Source organism: Oxyura jamaicensis, chromosome Z, assembly GCF_011077185.1.
Source record: "Oxyura jamaicensis isolate SHBP4307 breed ruddy duck chromosome Z, BPBGC_Ojam_1.0, whole genome shotgun sequence".
NCBI lineage: Eukaryota > Metazoa > Chordata > Aves > Anseriformes > Anatidae > Oxyura > Oxyura jamaicensis.
In genome coordinates this window covers 36438592-36463546 of record NC_048926.1, presented here as the reverse complement: position 1 = coordinate 36463546, position 24955 = coordinate 36438592, and the positions used below count along the sequence as shown (strand labels likewise).

At 42.8% G+C, this 24955-nt stretch overlaps 1 protein-coding gene across 1 annotated transcript; it reads right to left on the bottom strand.

Moving 5' to 3' along the window:
* Positions 1-1204: 1204 nt before the first annotated feature.
* Positions 1205-24449, bottom strand: ACER2 (alkaline ceramidase 2). Its single transcript, XM_035309791.1, has 6 exons — positions 24255-24449; positions 17895-18009; positions 16847-16988; positions 14113-14250; positions 5227-5364; positions 1205-4552 (listed from the first exon to the last, which is right to left on the bottom strand). Exons 1-6 carry the CDS (start codon positions 24360-24362, stop codon positions 4366-4368), a joined length of 828 nt encoding a protein of 275 aa, XP_035165682.1. The 5' UTR covers positions 24363-24449; the 3' UTR covers positions 1205-4365.
* Positions 24450-24955: the final 506 nt, after the last annotated feature.

The following is a 24955-nucleotide window of genomic DNA, read 5'->3' as shown; positions in this document are numbered from 1 at the left end:
TTTTTTTTTTTTTTTTTTTTTTCCTCCACCCATTGTTCCTGAGTTAGCAGGCACAGGCCTTTATATTTCTATCTTGCTCAGCTGGCAGTGTGTTTAACTGAAAGCCAGAAGGGTGCATGGTGATCTGAGACTTTCAACTGTCCCTTTTTGGGAAGTATCCGAAGATGCTTAAAGATCCTCCTGAGTTTGGAGGAAACAGCAGGTTCCTGCATGTTACAAAGAAGCAGTTATGCCATCTCTGGAACACAAACCTGTGAAACTCCTTCCTACAGCCCTTGCCCATGTGTAACCAGTTAGAGATGCTGTGAACTGATATGAGCTGCAATTAAAGCCCATCCAGAACCTGAACATCAGTCTGGTTTCCTCCCTGGGTATGTTTCTGTTTTTTAATAACAAGGTTCATGGGCAGCTTGTCTCACAGGCATGGCTTCTCTACCTGACTATTTTTTTACACAGCCCCCAGGAAATTATCTCTACAGCTCTTCTCTCTATCAGATATAGTCAAAATAAGCCAGCAGCTCTGAATTTATCAGATAAATGCAATGGTAGAATCACGTTCCCCTTCTGTCCATAGGCAATGACATCAATAGTCTCCAGACAGAGCAGGCTGAGTGACAGAACAATGTATGAGCCAATTCACCAGCTGTTTGTGACATCTTGCCAACTACAAACATTAACCGAGTGCGTAATGTTCTTGAATTACAGCTACACTGTCACAACAGTGATTTCAAGCCCAACACTGGCTTATGGGGATCCACACATTTCAAATAAGTTGTTTTTTGTGGAGCTGGGAAGCAAGAAGGGGGAAGTAGGTGGAAGGAGCATTGTATCCCTAAGTTGGGAACACTATCTTCAGTAACGAATGCTGGAGATTTGCACTTTGTTCTCTCAGACATACTCATTCAGGCCCACTTTTCCCGATTTGTAGTAATACAGGCCACTCACTTTTAGCCATTTCTTGCTACTCATCCCAGCTGCAAGTGCTTGCAAGTCAATCAAGTACTTGTTCTACTTAGAGATTACTTTGCTGGACAAACTGATTTTTTTTTCCATCTATCTAATTGGAGGTCTTTCATCCAGTGTTTCTCCTCCTCTAAACTGTTCTTACCTTTGTGAGGGAGAAGTTACCCTCACTATCAACCGTCCTGCTTCAAAGTATTTGCATCCCTCTCCACAAACGTGACATATGAAAAGGCAAACAGCATTTGTTCTGAATATGATTTAATGTTGCAAAGTATTACATGCTTTCCACAAATATTTAGTATACAGATTTCAACTAAGACGGAAAACAAAACAAAATAAAACAACCCCTTACATACTATTTACTGTATTTTTAGTAACCGTGAATTGGGCAAGTGTTTGCCATCACCGAGAGCTAAATGTCCTTTCTTAAATACTCTTAAAGCTTAACATTCAAGGAATGACGGATATCACACACCGATATAAAGAACCTACATTATGCCCAACACATTACTGCATCCCACTAGCTAACCTAAAATACTAATTGAACCTATGATCCAGGAACCCAGTCACTTCCTGCCACCAATGGAAGAAAGCATTCCAGGATTTTAAAAACCGAGGGTGCAGATCCATCACTTCATACTCCAGTATAATATGGCTACTTGTGCACTTGCCTATTCATCTGTATGGTCAGGGCAGTGCACAAACCCTTAGTGTGCCAATCACATATTTCTTTGGGTACTGATGTTTATCCTGAATTGGAGCCTTATTCCGAAATATAATCTGTAAAGCTGCGAATCTGGTAAAAATTGCATGTTTTTTTCTTTTCAGAAATAAAGGTGGCTTTTGCCAGAACATTTAAGTTAATATTAACTTACGGTAAAGTGCAATAACTGTATCTAAAAATGCTGGACTGCTGTTACAACAAGAATACTCCCAATCAGTTCTACAGTGGAGTTCTGTATAACAGATAGAGATGTTTAACAGAATCTCTATGAGAGGGTTAGAGATTAGTCAATAAGTATGCAGGAGATGATTCTTGTCCTGTACTTGCATACATTCACTTCTGCAGTAGCTGAATGCGCTACTGCCATTTATTAAGTTATAAAATCACTTCTTTGTGAGCAGTAAGACTATAAAGGGCAGAAAACTGCAGTTGTTAGCAGGTGGATTAGAACCCTTTAAGTCAGTTTTCCTTCAGGTAAAATATTAAGTAGAAAGGCTCTAGTCATTTTGAACAGTACATATATCTGCAGTTACTAATTCCCCAAACAATACTGAAAATAACTTATTTATTGTAACATAATAATTTAATAAACAATATTGCAGAAATCTTACTCAAAGTAGGGCCGTGTCATGCAACAGCAACCTTAACTGGGTTCCAGCCAGTAAGCCTATCTGTATAAGGTTCTCATCTTAAGATTAATACCTGAGAAGTGTTTGAAACTGAGCATTTCATATTTACAGAGAGAGGAAGAAAAAAGGAAAAAAGCAGCTGTCTTTCAATGAGTAGCAAACATTACTGTGTGAATTGTTACAAAGTTTGTTTCATACAAAAAATGTGTGTTCAAAAAACACATTTCTCCCAGACAACTCTACTAGCAAGTGGTATAAATGTTCATTGTTCCAGTGAAGTAAACAGATTTGACTGCTTTTGTGATCCATCTACATTAATCAATCGGAGAGTAGGCTACTTACCCGCTTTGAAGTTCTCACAAAGTCATCTCCTACTAACAACTTGGCTTTAAGTGTAACAGCATACACCTCAGCTCTTGTTCTCTGTGCATAAATTTGAATACAAAAGTTATCTGAAAGTTTTCACAATGCTTGAAAGGCTAATTGACCCCAAAGTTCTTGATAAAAGCCATTTTCCTAAAGATGATGCTGTATACAGTATGTTTTCACACTGAGAAAAAAAATAAGTACACAAGACTTAGTAGCAAAGCACAGAGGAAATATTTCCTGGTCTAGTGCTCAAAAAAGAAATAGCACTTTACTAAAGATGTACATCCAAATCCTTAACCTGCTTACTGTTCTGATATTTGGTGGAATGTAAGCAGACCCCATGTTCCCTAAGACTGCAGCTGTTCCAGCTACAGCTCCTAAGATAAAAAAAAAAAAAAAAAAAAAAAAGGCATGCCTTCACTTTGCACCATTTTGTTATCAGACCTAGTGTTAATAGCCTGCAAGAACCATAGCAATTCCTGAACCTCAGTCCCAAAGTACAATCTTAAAACTGGATCTAAACATCCCTTATCTTTACAAAACAAGCTGAAAACAAACAGAAAACCCAGATCTACTATTCCTTTGTAGGAATGCAAGACTGAATGTCACATTTAATCAATTATTCCAATCTAATTTCATCTTTGTTTTTAAGAAGTTATCTGCATGATCTACTTTTCCCTAAACATAACTAGCAGAGCACAGGACTATGTTCATGTCACTTTGCAAAACTTTGGTGAGAAGTTAACTCTCAAATTAGACATATAGCTAGGTACATAGGAATCTTAGTAATTTAACCACACTGTCAGTCCTTGCTGACCTGTGCTCTGACTGAAGTTAATCCTCACACTTCTGTGTGAGCTTCAACAACAAATTGAAGACCAAACGTGTCTGCAGAGGTAGAAAGGGATTTCCATTACATTCCTGTAAGAAGAAAATATGCAGTATATAAATATCCACAGATCAGTGGAAATACAGAAACTTTAAAACCCCCTGAATTCCCATGTAGTTTTGGGAACTGAATATTCTGTCAGCTGTTTCCACTTTTACACTGCCTAGCTGCACTGATCCGGATATCCAGTGATAACCACTTTGCACAGGTCTCCTGCTGAACTTAGGGAAACAGCCACATGCTCTGTGATTCAGATTGATGCACATCCAGCCTCCCTGTCTTATCCTCCTGGCTGGGAGGAACATGTGCTCTGAGCACACTCTTGTGGTCGTGTGCAAGTACATCCAAACGAGAGCTGAGAAGAACACAAAGATGGCACGTAGGCATCTTAGACAAACTTCTTTTACAAGGAAGGCCTCAAGCCAAGAGTTAACCAAAGTAAATCAAGCACCGGAAGTGACCTACTGCAGAAACATCGAAACACTATTTCTTGACCCTGATATTTGGAAATAACTTCTGTCAAGTGAAATGCTACATTGAAAACAAAGTGCAAAATAGAGTCACCAGAGAAGACGGTTGTTACTTTAGTGTTCAAGAGCCTCCAACTTCCTGCCATCTCTCTCCTCTCCAGAAAGAGGGGAAAGAACACACTTGCCACATGCTTCTATGACACCTGGAAGTGCTGCATATCTGAACAAGAGGATAAAATACAACCCTATTCATTTATCATTATTTAGATACTGTCTGTGCTGGAATATAAGTTGAAAATCCATCCCATTCCGTGGCTAACTTCATGTGATCTTCACAGGTGACTTCTTGTGCGCGCAGAGGAGGGTGACGTAGGGAACGCCGATGAATGCCCATCTCTCACTGGGCCAGAACTTTATGACAGGGCCCTGCTCAGGGATCTCAGAGGCAGCGTCAAAGTACGCGAAACAGACACAGCCTAGGTACGCCGCAAGGCAAATCAAAATGTGCCTGAAAATAGACACCACCCCAAAGAAAAAAAGAAAAGTTCAGTAACATGACTTCAGTAAAGCTAACAAACGTATCAGTATACTTTAAAATCAGTCTGTCCTTCACCTTCTTCCCCAGGTCCCCCACAGGGCTGCTGTATACCCTTTGCCTGAAGGCAAAGAATACAGAGAATTAGGAAAACTACCAAACCGTAGGTTATCCTCAGTCTAAACTGGCTGCAGCTTTTTGGTCTCTTTCCACCTTAGAGAGTTGGCTAGAAATGCTGATATACAGCACTTTGGATAAGAGACCACAATTTGCTGGGTGGTAAAAGAGAAAAGGCATCAAAGCCGTTCACTGCTCCCACTTCATACCCAGCTGCTCACAGTGGATGTTTGAGCTTTTTTAGACTCTGCTGCAGCTGAGCAGTGCTGTTGGCTTTTTAGCAACCCATATGGCAAGGAATTCAGTTGCAATTAATCAGCTTAGTGCCTGAAGAATGTGATCAGGCCAAAGAGCTTCCTAAATCTCCCACCTTGGATAGCGTGAGACTTGCTCCTGGCTTACAATTTTATCAGTAAATCTATCTAGCGCTAACCAGAAATAGCCACCAGCAGCCTAACAGCACAGAATGGTACAGCGGGGAGGACCTGTCACGTATGAATCAAACCGTGGAGTTTATGCACAGCACTTACCATACACAGTGTAAATAGGGAAAGTTAAATGAGGACCAGATCTCACAAAAAGCTTTGTCACTGATCCAGCAGAAAAGTGCTAGCATCCACCAAAGACCTGAAAACAGACCCAGTTTGTACACACGCAGGTTTTCACACCTGAGGAGAAAAATGCAAAGAAACTGTTGTAAAACAAAACAAAGTTTGCCTGATGCTGTTTGGCTGTATGCATTTCAGAAATGGGATGTATAAAGCCTCACACCCCTTTAAAATGGGTCCACTAAAAATGTCCTGAAGAGAGTTGCTTTAGTTGGAATAAACTTGACTCTGATACAAAGCACTGGTGAGGTCACAAAACAAGCATTTTAATCAGTAGCTGTGTTTTGGGCATTGTCTTAAATACCAATGGGCAAATGGGGGCAAACACTGAAGCATTCCCATACTAAGGAGATAATGCAAGAGAACAAGTGACTAATTACACATCCTGCCTGGTAACAAACAGCTGCTCAGTAAGTGCTCAGATTTGTTCACATTCTATCTTCCATTGAATTTTTACTATGTAGGAATGGTAATATAAAGGAACTGGATGAATTTTTGTTTTATTTTTGATGTTTTTTTTTTAATTGGTTTGTTGAGTTTTTCCGCCTACGGTTCCAGAGAACTATGACATGGGAAGCTCTTCCCAGAGGACCCAAACAAGCATGCTTCATCAGATGGTGCCAGCATCCACAGCTCACACAGAATTCTTCACACCGCCTAAGCTGCTGTGCTCTCCCTCCACAAGAAACCATACCTGTTCACACAGAGGTACACTACAGAGACAAGGAGCACAGACACTTGCTGTGGTCACACACAGCGTGGCCTGCCGTTGATCATCACTGAATAAAACAGATACAAGGCTACTTGCACAGCAGTATCTGTATTGCAGGTCTACTCAAAAATTCAGTTTAATTCCCCAATATGATGCTTTGTTCTTTCCCATGTCTTGGAACTATCCTAAGAACTGTGCAGCTTTGCTCAAAGCGTAAGTTCAAAAGAGAAGAAAACGAAGGCATAAATATAATCTTCCATTTCCAAAATGCTATTGAAGTCAATAATCTGCTCTCTGCCTACACTTGCTATTTTGAGGTTAGGCCTCTTGGTCCCACTAGATGCAGTTCTGCTGTTATTGAAATCTATAATGCAAAGCTAGACTGGGACATGACAAGCATTATGAGGCTGTGGAAGGCATGGCTCAGCTTCCCTGCCTTCTGCAAGAACAAAGCTATGATTTGGGATTTTTCCCCATACTGTTTGTTTGGTTAGTTGGTTGGTTGTAGTTAATTGTTAAACTCTCAGTGATTTTCACAGGGATCTGTGATCCTTCCAGTGCTGCTAGACAATTTGTGCTTCAATGAACTGCCCTTCTCATGTCAGTGATGTATACAGTAAGCACTCCCAAATCTACTAATCAGATGACAAAGTAATTTGTCTAAAGTTACTTGTCTGAGCTACGTATCAAGAGTCAAGCCAATTGTCCAGGCAGAACAATAAGGAAGATTCAGCCTTCATTGTGGGTTACAAGCCCCTGCCTTGTTCTACATCCTAACAGGAAAATAAGTCAATGCCAACTGCCCCACAATCCCATTCTCTGTCCCAAGGTCATCAAGAGGAGCTCCTCTTATCTATACCTGTCTTCTTACACCTCTTCCAAAAAGTTATTGAGAATGTTTCCCTGCTTTTCCCCTTCAGCAGATCAACAGTCAGCCTTCCTCTCTGCTCTGTAGACTTCAGTCCTATCACCCCAGTAGACCTGACACTGAATCACCTTTCTTCTCCCATGCTGACTGATTTACCTCCTGTGGGAGATGAGCAAAGCCTGGGAAATTGATCCTGTGGAGGAACACTTCACCCCTTGTGACACTCAGAAGCAATCAAAATGTGTACCTCTGGAGTAGTGAGTAGGAATATGCAAGCACTTTTTTATCCTGTGCACTGCTGTGCTATTTATGGTCCCTGACCATCTTTATATGCAACTGTCCTTGACAAATGAATAATGCAGTCTTCTCATAACACAGTGCAGCACAAAACAGAATGCTCTTTGGTTCTTCTTTCTTCCACGCCAAATATTTGGCAGTCTGAAATCTGTTGTTCTAGTTTGACACATTTACAGAGTTCTGTTTTTTCCAACATTAGCTGCTAATTGTCTCCGTGGCTGCATGCAGCTTACAAGCTACAGGCTATATCACTGTCAGTGAAGCAGTAATGCCAACTGTGTTCCCAAGACAAAATTTTTCATTACATCTTTCCTCAGGTGTGAGGTGATTACTTAGCATCAACCAAGAACAGGGATACTGACCAATAATGCCTCCTGCCTCTCTGTGGTGGAAAAGCAGAACTGCAACTGCTGCCATGGCTTTGCTCACGGAGTCTAGCTAGGCATTCAGGAAAATCAGAAAGATACACGAAGTACTCTGTCCAGGAACACTTTTCTGAATACACTGACGGTGCAGCAGTCTACATGGCTACGATGTATTGCAAGCTAAAAAAATTCTGCAACTTTTCCCACAAATCTATTGGATATTTTTCACTCCTGAAATGCTGTTTCAGTTGACATTTTAACAGGTCTTAGGGATTAAGGAACTCCTAAGGGTGCGTGGGAGGCTCCTTTTTAGATAGCGAATTAATAACAAAAAAGCTACCGGATACTTAGTGATGTTGACAAACTAATTTTCTCCAGAGTCCTTTGCACAAGCTGGCTTTAAGCTGGCATTACCTTCTTAAGCCATCTATAAATAATGACACATTCAAAATCATCACACCTATCTTTATTTATTAGGAAAAAAAAAAAAAAAAAAAAAGCTTCAGCTACTGTCTAAACTCTAATCTCCTCCAGAAATAGATATTACAATAGCTGTTTCCATGACGAAGACACCTACATGACTTACACACACACACACAAAAAAAAAAAAAAAAAAAAACTATTTCACATAGCATATAAACCAAAGTGACTTTTTTCTTGGACCTGAATTCTGCAATCCATCTGACAAACAAAAACCACACTGTTAGAGGAGACAGGGCTGGCCCACAAGAGCTTCAAAATGGCCTGTGCTGCATACTGTAAAAAAAGTATCTTTCTCCCTCCTCTGAAATAGTGCCTTTAAAGGCTATAAAGAGCATGAAGAAAAGGATAAGCAAATTTTTGAGTTGCATATTAAGTTCCAGAGCACAGATACAAGAATTCTTCCACTTGTGAGACAACCCAGTAAGAAATATACCCAAGATTTGGTACAGTTTTATAAGTAAAATTATACTGGTATAGTAATCAATCCTCCTGCCTTTCAAAAAGCAAAACTAGACTGCTGCTCTGGCCATTTCTGCATTCTGACAGAGCAAAGGGTATGTGTACTGAGAATATGTAGCCTTTCTGAACCTGTCTGAAGGATATAAACAAACATGTGCACTTGCATCCCATTTAAGATAAGAGGCTTGACCTCAAATAGACACCCCTCCTTTAGTCAGAGACCGTGCCTGCCAACATCTGAGTAGTTTGAATATCAAGAAGAGAGAACAAGTAACCTGCATGGTTCAAAGAGTTCAAGATTGCAAAGGAAAAATGAAAGCTTATTGAAAGAAACTTTTCTATCACAAGATCAGCTATAGAACTGGTACAGACTGTAACGACAGGTTAGTACCACCACTATCAGGAATTGCAGTTTATTTTTATAACCTTAAGACTAGATGCTGCAGGGTGTACTGCGAAACACTGCTCTGAGGCAGAAAAAGTCAACCACGATTAGCTGAGCACAGACTGCTAATCCGTGCAACACTGCTGGGTTTTCTGTGATCACCCATCATAGCCTTCAGCTCCTGTTGTAATCATACTTCCTATGTGCTGAGGAAATGCATGCTAAGGCAACAAGAGAACTGCAAAGCTACATACCTGCCACTGTTTTTACCACAGTGAAGAGAGGCATTGCAAATACTACCTGGACACTGGCAAGACACAAACCAGTCACTTCTTTTTACTCCTATACAGACACTGACACTGATCATTAAAAGAAGCACTGAAATGGAAACTGTCAGCTAGGGGTCCAAAAGTGCTGCTCATCCTGCTGTGCATAGATCTGTGACATGTTCCTACCCTAGCTCAGTCTAAAAGAAGCTAGACCACAAAAGCTTGCATTTTCGTTAGCTAGCCCTTTTTGCCTACGCAATGTGTGGTGTTCTCTGTTCTAACAGAGAGCCTCTTCAAACACTGGTGTACCCCAGGCATTTGCTGTATGAAGGACTGTGCTGGTACACAGTTCCAACAGCATTATCTTCCAAAGTCATGGCATCCCCAACAAAACATACCAGCTTTTCTTCACATCAGTGCAGTTGCTGGATATTGATTAACAACTTCATTTTGACACAGGGATCTCCCTTTACACCCTAATAAATGTTTTAAACTTTTAACTAGTTTAACTTTTTTAATCAAGGGGAAAAAGATACCTTTGAGCAAGCTGTGAGAATGAAGTAGGGTTCCCCCACATCTAGATACCTAGTAGGAGAAGCAAATATGAGTAGACAGACTTGAAGATAGGGTGAGCCTTCACTGCTCAAGATTCAGATGCCAGCTGAGCAACAATACCTTACAATCTATCTGCTCAGGGAGACGGTTACACACCTGATGATAACCCACTAAATCAAACTAATTTGATGATACTATAATCTCCATTGTTTGTTGGCTTGGAACTGCAAACAACAAGATCCACATCTGCATTCTCCATGATCCCATCCCCTAAGAGAGCTCATTTTTTTTCTATGAAACACATGAAGGGTTTTGTTTGGACAGAAATAAGAATGAAGTTTTAGAATTTCCTTGTTTTTCAGGAGCAGGTATGCATTTAACCACTTTTTGCTGTTTTGAGCATCTCATACCCACAGCACTTCCAAGCAGGGAGTCAAACCTACTAGTTCTGCATTTAAGAGCACAATACTCTTTAGTGGCCACAGTCTCTCCTCACCAAGGATGAATGAGAGGCAGAAAATTCTCATTTGAAGACAAAGTGCTTTTGATTCACCAAAATTCTGTACAAGAGTTACAGCAGCCTAGAAAGAGAACACCACAACAACATATTAGACCAAAACACCAACTTCAACAATGAACAGAAGAAACTACTCTGAAGGCTCTTCTCCTTCTTTCCCAAAATACATGTTTCATAGACTAAGATCCACTGTAGTCTGCCAGGATTCATGTATGTAGCCCCCTACCATCTCTGGTAGTGGAGAAGAGGAGAATCACAGGCATTTTACATTATACTTATGGTATCTTTTTCTTCTGAAAAAGAGATGAGTCAGTCCCTCTGGGTTTACAAGAATTTGTCTCATTTAAATTTCCCAGAGAACAGCATGGCTGTTCTCAATTAAATGTATAATTATTTGCCTTTTAGATTTAGGAATTCATCAAGAAACATCATAGGTGTTACATCATCTTGATACACAATTGGCCATACGTCACTCTAGGTCCCTTTTGAATCATCAGTTCAGAAGAAGGTTTATTTGTGTCCATAATTCTCAAAAAAAAGCAGGTAAACTCCACACATCTTAATGAATAATGACCTTTCACAAGTTCAGTGAGCTTCAACAACAGAGTTTCAAAAAGAAAGTACATGTAGCCATATGAATTCCCAGATATGCATTTAAATCTATAAGACACTGAATTTCCCAGTAGCATTTAAATCTATAAGACAATAACCATTCATTCTTTCAAGTTACTCAGGAGCTCACGCCTCAAAAACTGGACTGTAGAGAGGTCACATAGATTGCTCACTGACACAATCACATCTATGGCTCTGTCAATGGTTTCCTGGTGCTTTCGTCAAAATGAGATGCCTCCACCAACATTCTTCATCTACTGACTTTCTTCTTCACAGCTAACTTCTGTGCTGTTTCCCAAGTTTCTCTGACAACACAAATAGCTGCTGCTTAGCAGGACATCTGATGAGAAAAGACTCAAGAACACTTCAAAAAACATTACTAGCAGAGGCTTCTATTCTATGGGGAAGTAGTGGCAGAAGAGGGAAAGGTGGGAAACAGGAAAACTTCCCTGTTCTATCTAACAGAAGCAGTTAGAATGAGGGCATTTTGTCCCACTCATTTATTTCAATGGACATTTACAAACGCAGTGTGTAAGAGAATATCCCAAGTTGGAAGGGGCCCACGGGAATCACAAGGACCATCAAGTCCAACTCCTGGGTCCATACAGGACCACCCAAAAATCAGACCATATGTCTGAGTGTCATCCAAACTCTTCTTGAACTCCAACAGGCTCAGTGCCATGACCACTGCCCTGGGGAGCCTGTCCCAATGCCCGACCACCCTCTTAGTGAAGAACCTTTTCCTAACACACAGCCTGACCCTCCCCTGTCCCAGCTCCATGCCGTTCCCTCAGGACTGTGGTAGTTTTACTCAGCTGAGCAGCTACGCTCTACCACACCAACTCTCTCACTCCACCTCCTCAAAGAGAAAGAGGGGGGATATACAATGGAGAGGGCTCAAGGGTTGAGATAAGGATAGGAAGATCACTCAACAATAATTACCATGGCCAAAACAGACTCAGCATAAGGGAGATGGATGTAATTTATGGAATGGGGGCTGCAGTCAGTCCCTGTCACTTCATCTCCGCCGCTCCCTCACGGTCCCTCCCTGCCCGAGCTCCCCGTGGGGTCCCTCCCACGGATGCCGTCCTTCCTGAACTGAGCCTGCGGGGGCTGCCCACAGGCAGCAGCTCTTCAAGACCTGCTCCCACACGGCTCCATACCACAGGGTCCATCCCCCCAGGAGCAAACTGCTCCAGCACGGGTCCCCCATGGGCAGCAGCTCCCCCCAGACCCCTGCTCCTGCGTGGGCTCCTCTCCACGGGCTGCAGCTCCGGCCCGGGGCCTGCTCCTGCGGGGGCTCTCCATGGGCCGCAGCCTCCTCCAGGCCACATCCACCTGCTCCACCGGGGGCTCCTCCACGGGCTGCAGCGTGGAGATCTGCTCCATGTGGGACCCATGGGCTGCAGGGGGACAGCCTGCTCCACCAGGGGCCTCTCCACAGGCCACAGGGGAACTGCTGCTGCCTGCCTGGAGCACCTCCTGCCCTCCTGACCTTGGGGGCTGCAGGGCTGGTTCTCATTCCTCTCTCCCTGCTGTTGAGCAGGTTATTTTCCTTTTCTTCAGTCTGCTCTCACAGAGGCGCAAAAAACATCACTCACTGGCGGGTCCCTTTTGGAGCCACCTGAAACTTATCTAACGTGGGGCAGCCTCTGGATTCTTCACAGAGGCCACCCCTGCAGCCCCCTGCTACGAAAACCTTGCCACATAAACCCAATACAGGGTCCTGTTGCTGTCCCCTGATAGTAGAGCTCAGCACCTGCCCCTCAGCTCCTCTTGTGAGGGAGCTGCAGGCCACCATGAGGCCTCCCCTCAGCCTGCTCTGGGATGAACAAATCAAGGGATCTCGGCTGCTCCCCACATTTTCTCCTCTAGACCCTTCACCATCTTTACAGCACTGCTTTGAACACTCTCTGTTAGTTTTATGCCCATCTTACACTGTAGCACGCAAAACTGCACACAGCACTCAAGGTGAGGCCGCACCAGCACAGAGCAGGGCAGGACAGTCCCTTCCCTCAACCAGCTAGCGATGCCATGCCTGATGCACCCCAGGGTACAGCTGGCCCTCCTGGCTGCCCCAGCATGCTGCTGGCTCATGTTCAACTTCCCACCAACAAGAACTCCAGGTCCCTTTCTGTGGGGCTGCTCTCCAGCCTCTTGTTCCCCAGTCTGTACGTACATCCAGGCTTGCCCTGTCCCAGGTACAGAATTCAGCACTTGCTCTTGTTAAACTTTATATTGTTGTTGATTGCGCAGCCCCCTGATTTGTCAAGATCCATCTGCAAGGCCTCCCTACCCTGAGGGAGTCAATAGTTCTCCCCTATTTAGTGTCATCTGCACACTTACTCAGTGTACTTTCAAGTCCTACATCCAAGTCATTTATGAAAACACTGAAGAGAAATGGCCCCATAATGGAGCCCGGCAGAATACCACTACTGACTGGCTGCCAGCCTGATGTAACCCCATTCACTATAACCCTTTTAGCCTGACCCATAAGGCAACTGTTCACCCACAACAACACCTATTTGTCTAGCTGCATGTCTATCTATCTAAGAGCCAACAACCTAAGTTGTGCAATCCTTCTCAGACGCTGGAGAAGAGTGCGAAAGGAGGAATTAATATACTGATGCTTGCTTTGTCCTTTTTGCAGCAGGTCAGAAGATGCAAAAAAAAAAAACCACAGCTCCTGGTGCTGTTATCATGGTAGGTACGACTCTTTCAAATCTTAAGACCAGTCTCAGTTTCTTCTCAATTTGCATCCTGGTTTCATAATGTCCAAGGCCCTGACAGGTCTCTGCAACCTAGTGATTAACTTTATCTTTGTTGGTCCGACTCCATCATATTACCTGTGTTAGAAAACAAAGTGGTAAAGACTCACAATAAGCTTTGAGAGCTGGCACATCTTCCATGCATATTTGAGTCTCAGTCCCTGTTCCCTCCAGTACCTACACTGGGATTATCTCACCCCTATGCAGACTTTACAGCAGAAAAGCTTTCACTGGAGCAAAACTCTTGCCACGATTCCACAAGAAACAAATTTGAGTTCGAACAGGTGGCAGGAAGAGATGCTGCAAGAAGACAGACAATATCCGACCCAGTATATTCACCTATGGAAAAAAAATCCTTTGCCAAAAATGTCTGAACTGGCAGAGCAAGCTTTTACCAGATCTCTATGAGGGAGAAGCATTTCTGCTCTGCTCTCATATGCACTGAAGCCAGATCTACTCTATCATTATATGGTTCAGGATATCTGAAGAAAAAAATTAGTCAGGAGAAAAATACTCACCTCTTCAGCTCAGCAATGAGCAAAGCTGTGCAGGGAACACCCAGAGTCATTAATGAGATGTTGTTGATGGAAGGCTTAATGAAGGCAAGGCAGGTAGTAACTCCAGACAGGACACCCACAGCAGCTTTAAACCTGCTCCTGAAGAGTTGATTTTATTATTTTTTTTTTGGGGGGGTGGGGTGGGGAGGGAAAGAGAAAGTGTTTTTAATTCCAAGCTTTTAATTAGTGAAACTAGAAATCTTAATATGACTTTAACAGTAGAACAAAACTTAGGTTTGTTTAGGTGCAATGAGGTGCAATGTTTAGGTGCATAAGGCACATGTGGATCCTGCGCTGGCTTATATGCATACAGAGCTAATGATATAGATAAATCCCACACTAATCTTCTGAAGCAGCTATGTATATGTATACACACACATGCACACACAGACTCACATTAATCACTGGTTTCAAAATAATAAGGTCCCTCTTTCCTTCTCACACAAGAAGTCAAGAACAAGACAATCTCTGTACCCAGCACTGAACTTGCTCAAAGCAGTTTTGTGTCAATCTTCTTCACGCTTTCAACATGGATTTTCGGGATTTTTTTTTGTTATTATGCTTCTAGGTTGCAATCCGTTTGGTATATTCTTAGCATAAATTAAATCATGGTTGGGCCACATATAGACAGTCTGACAACGTTGAAATTAAATATATACTAATTGTTTAAACTTCAAATTTGGAATTTAAACAACACATTTGTAGACTGTGGCAGGACTATGGTAGATAGTCTTGCTGCCCTGCCCCTAAACTACAGTCTCACAGCTGTATAAAACTAGCTGATGTTGAAGGATGGCTCTTCTCTCCTTAGTTCTACGTTCCAAGTAAGGTCTCAGCATATTTGTGCAGCACCATTTCCTGGCCACCAGTGTCATCACCCTCGTGTTCACCAAGCTCATTAGATGTACATTTTACTTTAAAGATTTTCTTTTTACTGGAAGGCAAAAAGATACTTAAGTAGGAAGTTTTTATCGGATATAAGTGCCTTAATGACTGAAGACACCATAAATCAGTTGTGGTAGATGGTAACATTTTCAACATTAAAAATCTCAGTGCGATGAGGATATATAATGTAAAGAACACAGCAGAGAACACAGGTATAATTCTAGAAGAATAAGTTAGGCAAAGCAAAACATATAAAAATACATATATGTGTGTATACGTATATGCGTGCATGTGTGTGCATGTGTGTGTGTGCGCGTGTTTGTAAATCAGACCTGTTCTGGGTTAGGCTTTTTTGCCCCCCAGTGAAATCTTTCCTCTGTACACTTCAGAAAGGAATCAAGACCTTAACAAATAATCTCCCTGGCAGACTCTAAGCAGGAACTATTCTGAGAAATTTAGGATGAGAGACATCCTCCATCTCACCTCAGTATTTTTAAAGGTCTGTTATAACCTGGCAGATTATTATTTACAGTTTTACCAACAAGTTCAACAGAAACATGATTTCACCCCAGAAATGCTACTGTTCCTTTTTAAAAGAATACAATTTAACTTTGTGGGCAATATTACAAATCTACTAAGCAAACTAGCAGAAGGTAGTGATAGATTACATACAAGAATTCCTTTAGGCTTTTGAGGAGTAATTTACATGCAGTCTGAAAAAATCTTCAAGAGACAGAACTGTCCTTTATTTGAAGTATTTGAAGTAAAAGATATTTTATCTACCAAATAACCCCAGTAAAACTTGTTGCCTCTTAAGCTGAGGGGGTGCTGTAATAGCACCGTGCACCATTAAAATAGCAATATGCAGAAGTGCTAAATTCACACTAAAAAACCATTAGACTACAGTCTATATGCTGTAATTCAACATATACTTTTCTCAGTGCAAGTTATTTTAAAGAATAGTCAATACAGGCACCAACCCTCCCTACTGGCCCCTGACCCCAGCAACTTCTAACTGGGTATATGTCATGGAAAAAGAGAAAGGGGAAAAAAAAAAAAAAAAAGAAAAAAAAAAGGCAAACAAACAAACAAAAAAAAACAATAGTACAAGAAGGCTAGAGCTAGAAGCCTTAGGCCTTAGCAGTTTTCAGAGAGCAGGACATTGGTGATGTGATTCAAACCTCTCCATTGCCTCAATTACTTTGTGCATAGAAAAGCAATATGTACAAAGGTTACAGCATACATTTTTGGGGGGAACAAATCACAGATTCTTTAAACTGCCTGTAATGTTTTTTATTTTAACTCTGCAATAAAGAAAAAGACCCTTTGCAGCAACAAGAGACTTCTAAACAAACACCATGTGTAGCCTTTACTTAAAAACTACTTTTAACCACTGGCTTAAAAGTTAAGATGAAAATTAAGCTGAATTCCATAGGTTCACTCATATGTACACACTAGGCTAGGTAAAAGGAAGAGAGAAAGCAGGTTTCTGTTACTTTATTTTAGCAGCAACAAACTAATAGTAAAACAAACTAATCATACAAATGTGTGTTTCTAGAATTAACAAGAACAGGCACTTCCAGAGGCACTGGACTCCAGAATCTGAAGTTATATGGCCTAAAACCCACCATGAAGAACTGTAGACTCAGGACTTCCAAAGAACAAAGTAAGATGAGATATAAGCAACTGGAGGAATATTGAGTGAGAAAGACATTGGCAGCAGAGGTTGGATGATTGCTCACTGTCATTACCTGCAAGCCTATGTGAAATGTTTCAAGAGATAGGGATATGTACCACATCACACAATTACCTGTCATTCCGAAAAACTCTTGGTAGGTATCTCCTAGGGAACCACATGGCAAGAGCACACATCAGCACCCACAGAATAGCTAGCTCATCCAGCATCTGGCCCAGGAAACTGAGAGTGGCATGAAAGTAAACAGATCCAATTCCTGGAAAAGTCAGGTAAAAATTATAATCAACAGTTACAGTGTTTCATTACGCAGAATGAAAGCTCATGATCAGGACTGTATAGCAAATGGTTGATACCATTTGGTCTAGAAAAGGAAAAAAAAAATCACCACCTTTCCTACAAAAGCAATCCTAATCATGAGCACCTCATATTAATTACAAAACAAACTCATTACAAAAGCAGAAGCTAAAGATGCCATATCCTGCTAGAAAAGTAAATGCATGCAAAAAAAGAAAAAAAAAGTAGTAAAGTTAAATGCAAAAAAAAAGGAAATAAATAATGCATTTAAATGGTTCTTCTGAATTGTCGCTATAGCACAAGAAATGATAACAAATGTGGAGAGCAGCATGTGATGACTACTCTGTGATAGAAGGTTACAGGTGGAAAGTAGCACACTTCCCCACAGGGCTTTGAGTATCCCTTTATAAGTTGCGAGTGCTTTTAGGATTGAAAAGGCCTAAGAATTTCCCATCTACAAAATGGGTACATTTTTGGGTCTACTATTAAAATGTCTCAATACATAGCAAAATCTTTTATCCTCTCCAGTTTTGCTGAGCGCTCTCAGCAATCTTGTATTCAGTAACATCAGAGGATGGAGGGTCAGCACTGCTCTAGAGTAAGCCCAGATAGTAAAAAGTAAAAGAAGTTGTGCAAAGGAAAGATGGGAAGGGAACGGAACTAAGGTCAAAGAACCCTCCAACCAGAAAATGCAAAAAGCATTTTCCTTTCAGAAACTACATGTGTTCTAGCTTCAAGCAAGTACAAGCGAACTCCTCTGCACACGTCAGTGCTGCTTTGTTTTGCAGCAACAATCATGCGCAAGCAGGAAAAACTAATTTCCTCTCAGTTCATGCACATGCAGACAAACAGAGACTGATCAACTTACCGACCACAACTAGCAGAGTCCATATTAAATATATTCCACTGTTGAAGCAGGTTGCATATTGACGGAATAAGCACATACATATGGGTGGTAAAACAAAAAACAACACGTTGCTTATCTGGGAAAACAAAAAAGTACCACAAAGACAGAAAATAAGCAAACAATTAATATCTACAGACTAAGAAATCCATAAAAATACTGTCATCCAATGATGCCCCAACTCCACAAATTATGGCCCTCAGTTTCTGTCAAAGATTAACTGTTTTTTCAAAGCATCGATACTTTTTTTAACTTCCTTAAACTAGTAATAGCATAGAAACCATAAGCAATGTAAAGTGTGCTTAGTCACATCTTTAAATCACCCTTCCAGTCTATTCCCAGAGCAATTTTAGTGAGAACATACAAATACTTGGACTGCTGCAATTCATGAAGCCTGTAACAGTAAACAGGGAACTGTAGCAAGTGAACACTCCTCTCAACAGTTGTCAAATTCAGCATGGAAAAAAGGGGTAGTAAGTTTTACTGAAGTCAAGTCACTGAACAATAGCTATGGTCCGGCAGGTCTGAAATACAAAGTTAAGCTAAAAGAGTTAGAACCTTGATTTTGTAGGGTAAAGAAAGCCTGAAGTTGTAAATGTTTTTACACTTCATTTTTTTCCCTTGGTTCTCCGTTACATAAACAATTGAATATGACTGAAAACAAGTTATAGGAAGGCAAAAAAGTAATTCAGACCACTGCTAACTGTTCTTAAATTTAATACGTAAGACTGGAACAGACATATTCCTCTTGCTTGCCAATAATCCAAAGCACTGTTCTTTAGTTAGAAAATGCTTTACCTGCGATTTCCAGGAGCTGTCACTGCAGTATTATGTGGTTCTCTTGGTACAGGGCTGCCTGTGCTGAGGGCCAGCCATGGCCCAAGTTTAACCAAGCAGCCGTGGAAAGACTGCACTGCTGCTTCGCAGTGGAACAAGGACAAGAACGAGCTCCCAAACCTTGGTTTCCTCACATTTCGCATGTGCATTCCAGGCACAAGACAAAATTATTCCCAGCAATATTCCCCTAAAAGGGACATGTAAAACAACTCTGGGATAACAGCCCTCCTTTGGGACAGATCCCCTTTTCTCACAGACTTATAGACTTTTACTGACACTGACTAAAATCTAATGGAAAAGCATTCATGAATGGCATACAAAGAAGGCATTTGTTCGTTCAGCAACTGTCCACCACTCAACACTGTCTCATCCAGCGTGAGAGCAGAGGCTGCAATGATTGAGACCAACACGTCTCATTTAACATTTGTGAGACTCATCAAATCATACTCCTAGCTGGCACTCAAAATGAGAATAACTACAGGAGCAGTTTCTCAGCGCTGCCTGCTTCATGCATGACACCTTCCCTCACACTAAAGACACCTCCTCATAGACAAGCTGCATTTCCTTCAAAATTCTTGGCTAGATTTCATTCAAGTGAAATATGAAATACTTAGAAACATCTATCATGCTCAGTTTAGAGCTGTAAAATCCTACATCTTCTCTACATAAAATAAAGCTAGAGCAGCCACCAGAAAAACAGCAGGGAGAAATTTTCCTGTCCACAGAAACCACCGCCTTGTTCTTTTGACATTTTAACAAAATCACATCCACAGCAGCGTGTCCTAATGCCGCATTACGTGCACAGGTAATTCCGCTGCTACAAGCACCCGGTTGCCTGGCAGCTGGTGGCGAGGGCAAGAGAAGGGAGGGGATGGACAGGAAGAGGACAGAAAGATCTTGGCTGCTTTTGCAGACAATGGGCACGAGGCCTGCCACAACGAGGAGAAGCCACCACGCTCCCCGCAGGTGGGCCGCCAGTCAGCCTGGGGAAGCACCAGCAGCCACTGGGCTGCCCTTCTAAACCAGCGCAGGGAAAGGCGAAATCCTTCTGCCAGTTACCAGCACCTACAGCTTGTTTTGTCACAGCCTGGGCCCACACATTTTCACAGGGGGCATTCACACTGCTCAGCTTCGGACAGCTGGCTTAGTCCACCTGCCTCTCCGACTTCTCTAGTCTGTGCTGCAGGGAAGGCCAGAGCCCTACCGGTGTCTTTCAAGCCCCTTCACGAACCGTCTGTCCTCTGATGAATCCTCTCTCCCTTTCCAACAGCTGAAGTAGCAGGAAACCAGCCTCACAAACCAGACGGGAAAAAGCTGTCAGGGCATGGACTGATGAGCAGCGCCACAAACCTCCCCAGCAGCAATAAGAGGACTCCCCTGACAGAATTCCTTCAGCCACCAAGGTGGCAATTTCTGCCTTCGTGGTTCACAAATTAAAGTGAACAAATTGCCAGGTGAGAGGCACCTGGCAATGCCAGAGTGCACGACACAGAATATCCATGAGGAGGCAAGGTAAAGAGCATCGAGTTATTTATAGGGCAGATTTTAAGAGAGGCAGATGAATCTCCTTAAGTCACATAAAACCTACACATTTGACTGATCAGGCTTAGTCAAAGCACCTTCTATTCACATAAAAACTACCCACTTTTGCACAGCAGAGACCTATAGCAACATCTGGAATATAGCCATAGACCAGAATTCTAGTGTTTTACCTGCTTTTACAAGCACCAAGTGGGAGGGCTGTCCTTACCCCTAAAAAGTAGGAAACATATACAATGACTGGTAGCAGGGATGATGTAATACAAGCAAGTCCTCTGGGGACCTCAGAGCGCTCTATACATTTTCTGTTTTTAGCCACAGTTATGTTAGGTCAATGAGAGGTATAAATGGGGGAAAAATAAATAAAAATAAAAAAAGATAGTTACAAACTAGGGAGTGTGAAATAAACATTTTTCACCTCTACAGCTCGAACTGACAGTGAAATAAAACAGATTAGGTAATCACAGCATAGTTAGGCTAGAAAGTCCTTATTCTGCCTAGAAACAAGATAATAAAGGAAATATGACTACTTGCCACACCTGTAACAACACAGATTTACATCACTGAGTAGATAACAAAGGAATGCTTCTGCCCTACAGCAATGCTCTTCTGGCACTGAACCCCTCCTGTTCATGCTAAAGTACTGCCTGCAAATCGAAAAAGACCCCACCAATCTGGAACTCGGCCATGATTTATACTCATTACAGTTGCCACCAGGAATACTTCCTATCATTGTAAAAACTGAAATAATTCTGGAACTGAAATTCTTTCCTAATAAGTTTACAAAAACTCATGTCTCTCTTTCATGCAATAGCTTGGTCCTGTTTCTTAGATTCCACACACAGTAATTTCCACAAATTATAATCTAATCAGAGCTCTGGAACACTTCTGAAATATATAGCTTAAGTTCTCTTAGTTTCAAGCTCAGAACCAAATAGGTCAACATCAGAACTGACCTGCTGGTTTTCATTCCCTGGTATCAGCTCAGCTCCCTACAAGAACTACACCCCTAGATATAATACAACCATTAACACCATCCTTCCCAAGCAAGCGAGGCACTTATCCATTGGTCTCTGGTTTCAGGAAGTATTTTGAAAATGAAATTTCTGACCTAACACATGATTGGCCTGTATGATTTGATAATCTAAAATAACTTGATTATTTGATAATCTATGAACAGGAGTACTGCCAATTTCCTTTGGGATCTGCAAAAGGCAACAATTCAAAATTACAGCTCTGGAAAAAGGGTAAGTAGCCCATCAATAAAAGTCCATCCTCTAGCTTTATACAATTCTGGACCTTTAGTTTTAATTTCCAGCTATCTACTTGTATGAAAGGAATATAGGACACAGGCCACAGATGGAATGCCAGAGCCTAGCTCAGATCACGACCACATAACTTTGCTCACATCTGGCCACAGCCCTGACTCGTGATGTTTTCCGCAGTCCTACCAAAGATTAAGTATTATTTACTATTTGGTAAGACTCCCAGCCAGTAGCTGCGTCATTTAGCCTCTAAGGCAACGTGTAGCAGTACCTCTCTGTGAGAAGGAAGCAAAAACAGACAAAGCAACTCTGCAGTGCGATTAGAGGCTTTGCATCTTCAGCTTCTCAAGAGCACGCCACTCACAAATGCTGAAAGACTTCTGTAGTAAAAAAAAAAAAAAAAAAAAAAAAAAAGCCTCCAGAATATAAGAATGCTCTCACACTCCTGGGACATTCTAGTATTTTTTTGAAAAAACATCTATCTCCTTTCTAGTAGGAAACAGAAGAGGAATAAAAACACTGGCAATTCTCTCTTAAAATTGAAATTTGGTAAGAAATATGTATAAAATGCACAGCTGAATGCAACAAACTGAACTGCAAAGTATGAGCTTCACTGGTAACAGAATAATGTTACATTTTTCAGGTGTTTAAAACTCAAACAATACCTTTTTTTGCAATACCCCCACAAGCGGTAAGTTCTTTTGGGCACATGGAGGCAATCGTTCATGTTTTAGAGTAGGGTTACATTTCATCAGTATTTTTTTCCTAAAATTAATAAAATGAAAAAGCTGCTCTTCCTATAACAATTCTTTTGCATTATGAAATATCTCATGGTCTCTTCACTTAGAGTGCGTAACATTAAATCATATCAGACTAATGTATGTTTTCAAAAACTGGTACGATCAATTTGTACAAAACCTCCAAACAGCTGTTCTCCCACTAATTTAATCCTGGTGAGCACTTTGATTTGCTTTTTAACTAGATCATGTTAAATTTATGCAAAAAGGTTAAGACTGAGACCCAGAAGAATTGATCTTTCTAAATACGTTTCAGATAAGCTGTTCCAGTTCTGTGCTTACTTGCATACTGCGTGAGACCACAACTACAACTCTGACCTTAGCTGTGACAGTTTAAAAAGCAGATTATAAAGGTTTTGATCTACAGCTTCAAGACACAGATACCAGATTCAGGTCTGCTGAAGAGTCTGACCTGAAACTTAAAAAGGTTTTGAGTCAGAACTGAGGCATCTCAGAAGTAATAACATTCAGGCTCCCCTTATAGGAGCCTGTCAGAGCAGGAGAAATCTTCCCTCCTGCCCTGCCAGCATCTGTCTTTTCAGGATGCAGTTACACAAGCCCATCAATTCACTGTGAATCCGACAGTCTTAATTTTCAGAATCTGCAAACACAGAAGTCAGTCCATCACAGTGACTTCACTACTGAAGAGAAGTGAAATATGTTTTTACCCTCAACACAGCCTCTCCACCTTAAGTGTACAGCTTGCCTGTTTGTACACAGCTGCTGCAATACGAGGGGCTTCAGGGCAAACTTTTTAGTATGTGTCTCTGCTAATCTGCCTGGAAGCTCAGTTATTCACCTGGACATGCCTGCAGCTCCTAGCATTTTGCAAGCTTCTTTGCCATAGCTAATCAGCTCTGCGCAGTCAGAAGGATATCCATCCTTCTGCATAGCTGGCTCCGAAATGCGTCACTTTCTTCAAGAAACTTCTTGTTTACCCTGACCTTTTTCCTCCCTTTGTTTTTGGTTCTTGCATGGTGACATCAGAAACAAAGAGAGCAGACAGTTTCCCCTCACACCCTCCAACTCCTCCAGCAGCACAGACCGGACGCCACCCGGATGACTTTGGCACAGAACTATGAGAAGAAACAACAGGTTAGCAATGTGCACCATGCACAGTAGAATTACTTGTTCTAAACACACAGCACTCCCCATGAGCCACACTCCAGGCATCTCTTTCTTTCCTTCGCTGTAGCGCAGCACTATCATCTGATGTGAGCGGTCAAGGAAACAGCTTGAAAGGGAAGGAGAGCTGAGACAAAGATGAAATTTGGAAACAAACAAACAAACAAAAAACCTCCAAGACCACTGTGATATAGAAGTCAGACAAAGCAGGAGCCCCAGCTCCCTATCCATGCGCCCACCAGCCACCACAGCACATAAAACCCGGAGCAGCAATGCCGACACGGCATTTGCAGGCCCCCCTCCTGTTGATCTGCCGCTCGTGGGAAGCCAGGCTCCCAGAAAGCCCGGTGCATGATCTCACTCCCTGGCGGATCTATTTGTCAGACTCTCGGGCAAACAAACAAGGCGCCTTGTTTTTGTTTTAGGAGCGCTGCTCTGCTCCCCTCCAAGAGGCTCGCCACAGGGCAGCCTGGCTCCGCGGCGGGGGATACGCTCCTGCAAGCCCTCCCCGGCGGCTGGCAGCTCCTGGGCTGGGAGGAGAGTGCTCGGGGTGCACCGCGGCTCGTTAGAAGCAGCACTAATTCCATTGCTGCCCCTGACCCGCCACTGCCGAGCGACCCACACCCGTGCAGAGGCGGAACCAGCCGCCGGCACCCGGCAGGACGGCAGGACACGGCGCGAGGAGGGGATCGGGTCTGTGCCGGACCCGCACGCTGCCCACGGCCCCCCTCGTCTCCCGGAGCCCCCCCCGGGCCGCGCACCGTGTTGTAGAACTCGGCGATGGCGGGCACGATGGTGTAGTTGTCCTCGCACCAGTCCACCTCCGAGCTGCCGGCCCGCAGCTGGTCCCACCACAACAGCGTGCCCATGGCTCCCCGCCGCCGCACGGCGAGGCGGCTCCTGCTCCTCCTCCTCCTCCGTCTCCTGCTGCTTTATCTCCTCCTCCTCCTCCTCCTTTATCTCCTCCTGCTCCCTCCCCGCTCCCCCGGCCGCCCCCTGCCCTGCGGCCTGCGGGGCCGGCGGCGCCCCGGGCTTGCGTGAGGTGTGCCCGGGCCGCGTCCCCCCGCCCCGCCGCCTCCCCCGGGGCCGGCTCTCCGGGCAGGGGCCGGGCTGCCTGCCTGCCCCCGCGGGGCTCTCAGGAGCCCGCTCCTCCGCGTGTGTAGCCCGCCCGACTGCCTGCCTTCCTGCTCTCATCCCTCCTTCCTTCGTATGCACTGAAAATGTGTTCGAAAGCTGCCGGCAGCAGTTCGTGGTCTTCTGTACAGGAAGGAGTGCTGTGTTCGCTTTGCACATGAACTGACTTTTACACGAGCTATAAACAGGTGTATTGAAGAGGGAGCCAGCGGGGTGTGCGTTTCATCCTGCGTGAAATATAAGGGCTTAGATATAAAGGCTCAGATTATATTTTTACTTCGCTAATCACCTTCCTGAGAAAGGTTACTTCCAGGTAACCTGCGTTCTT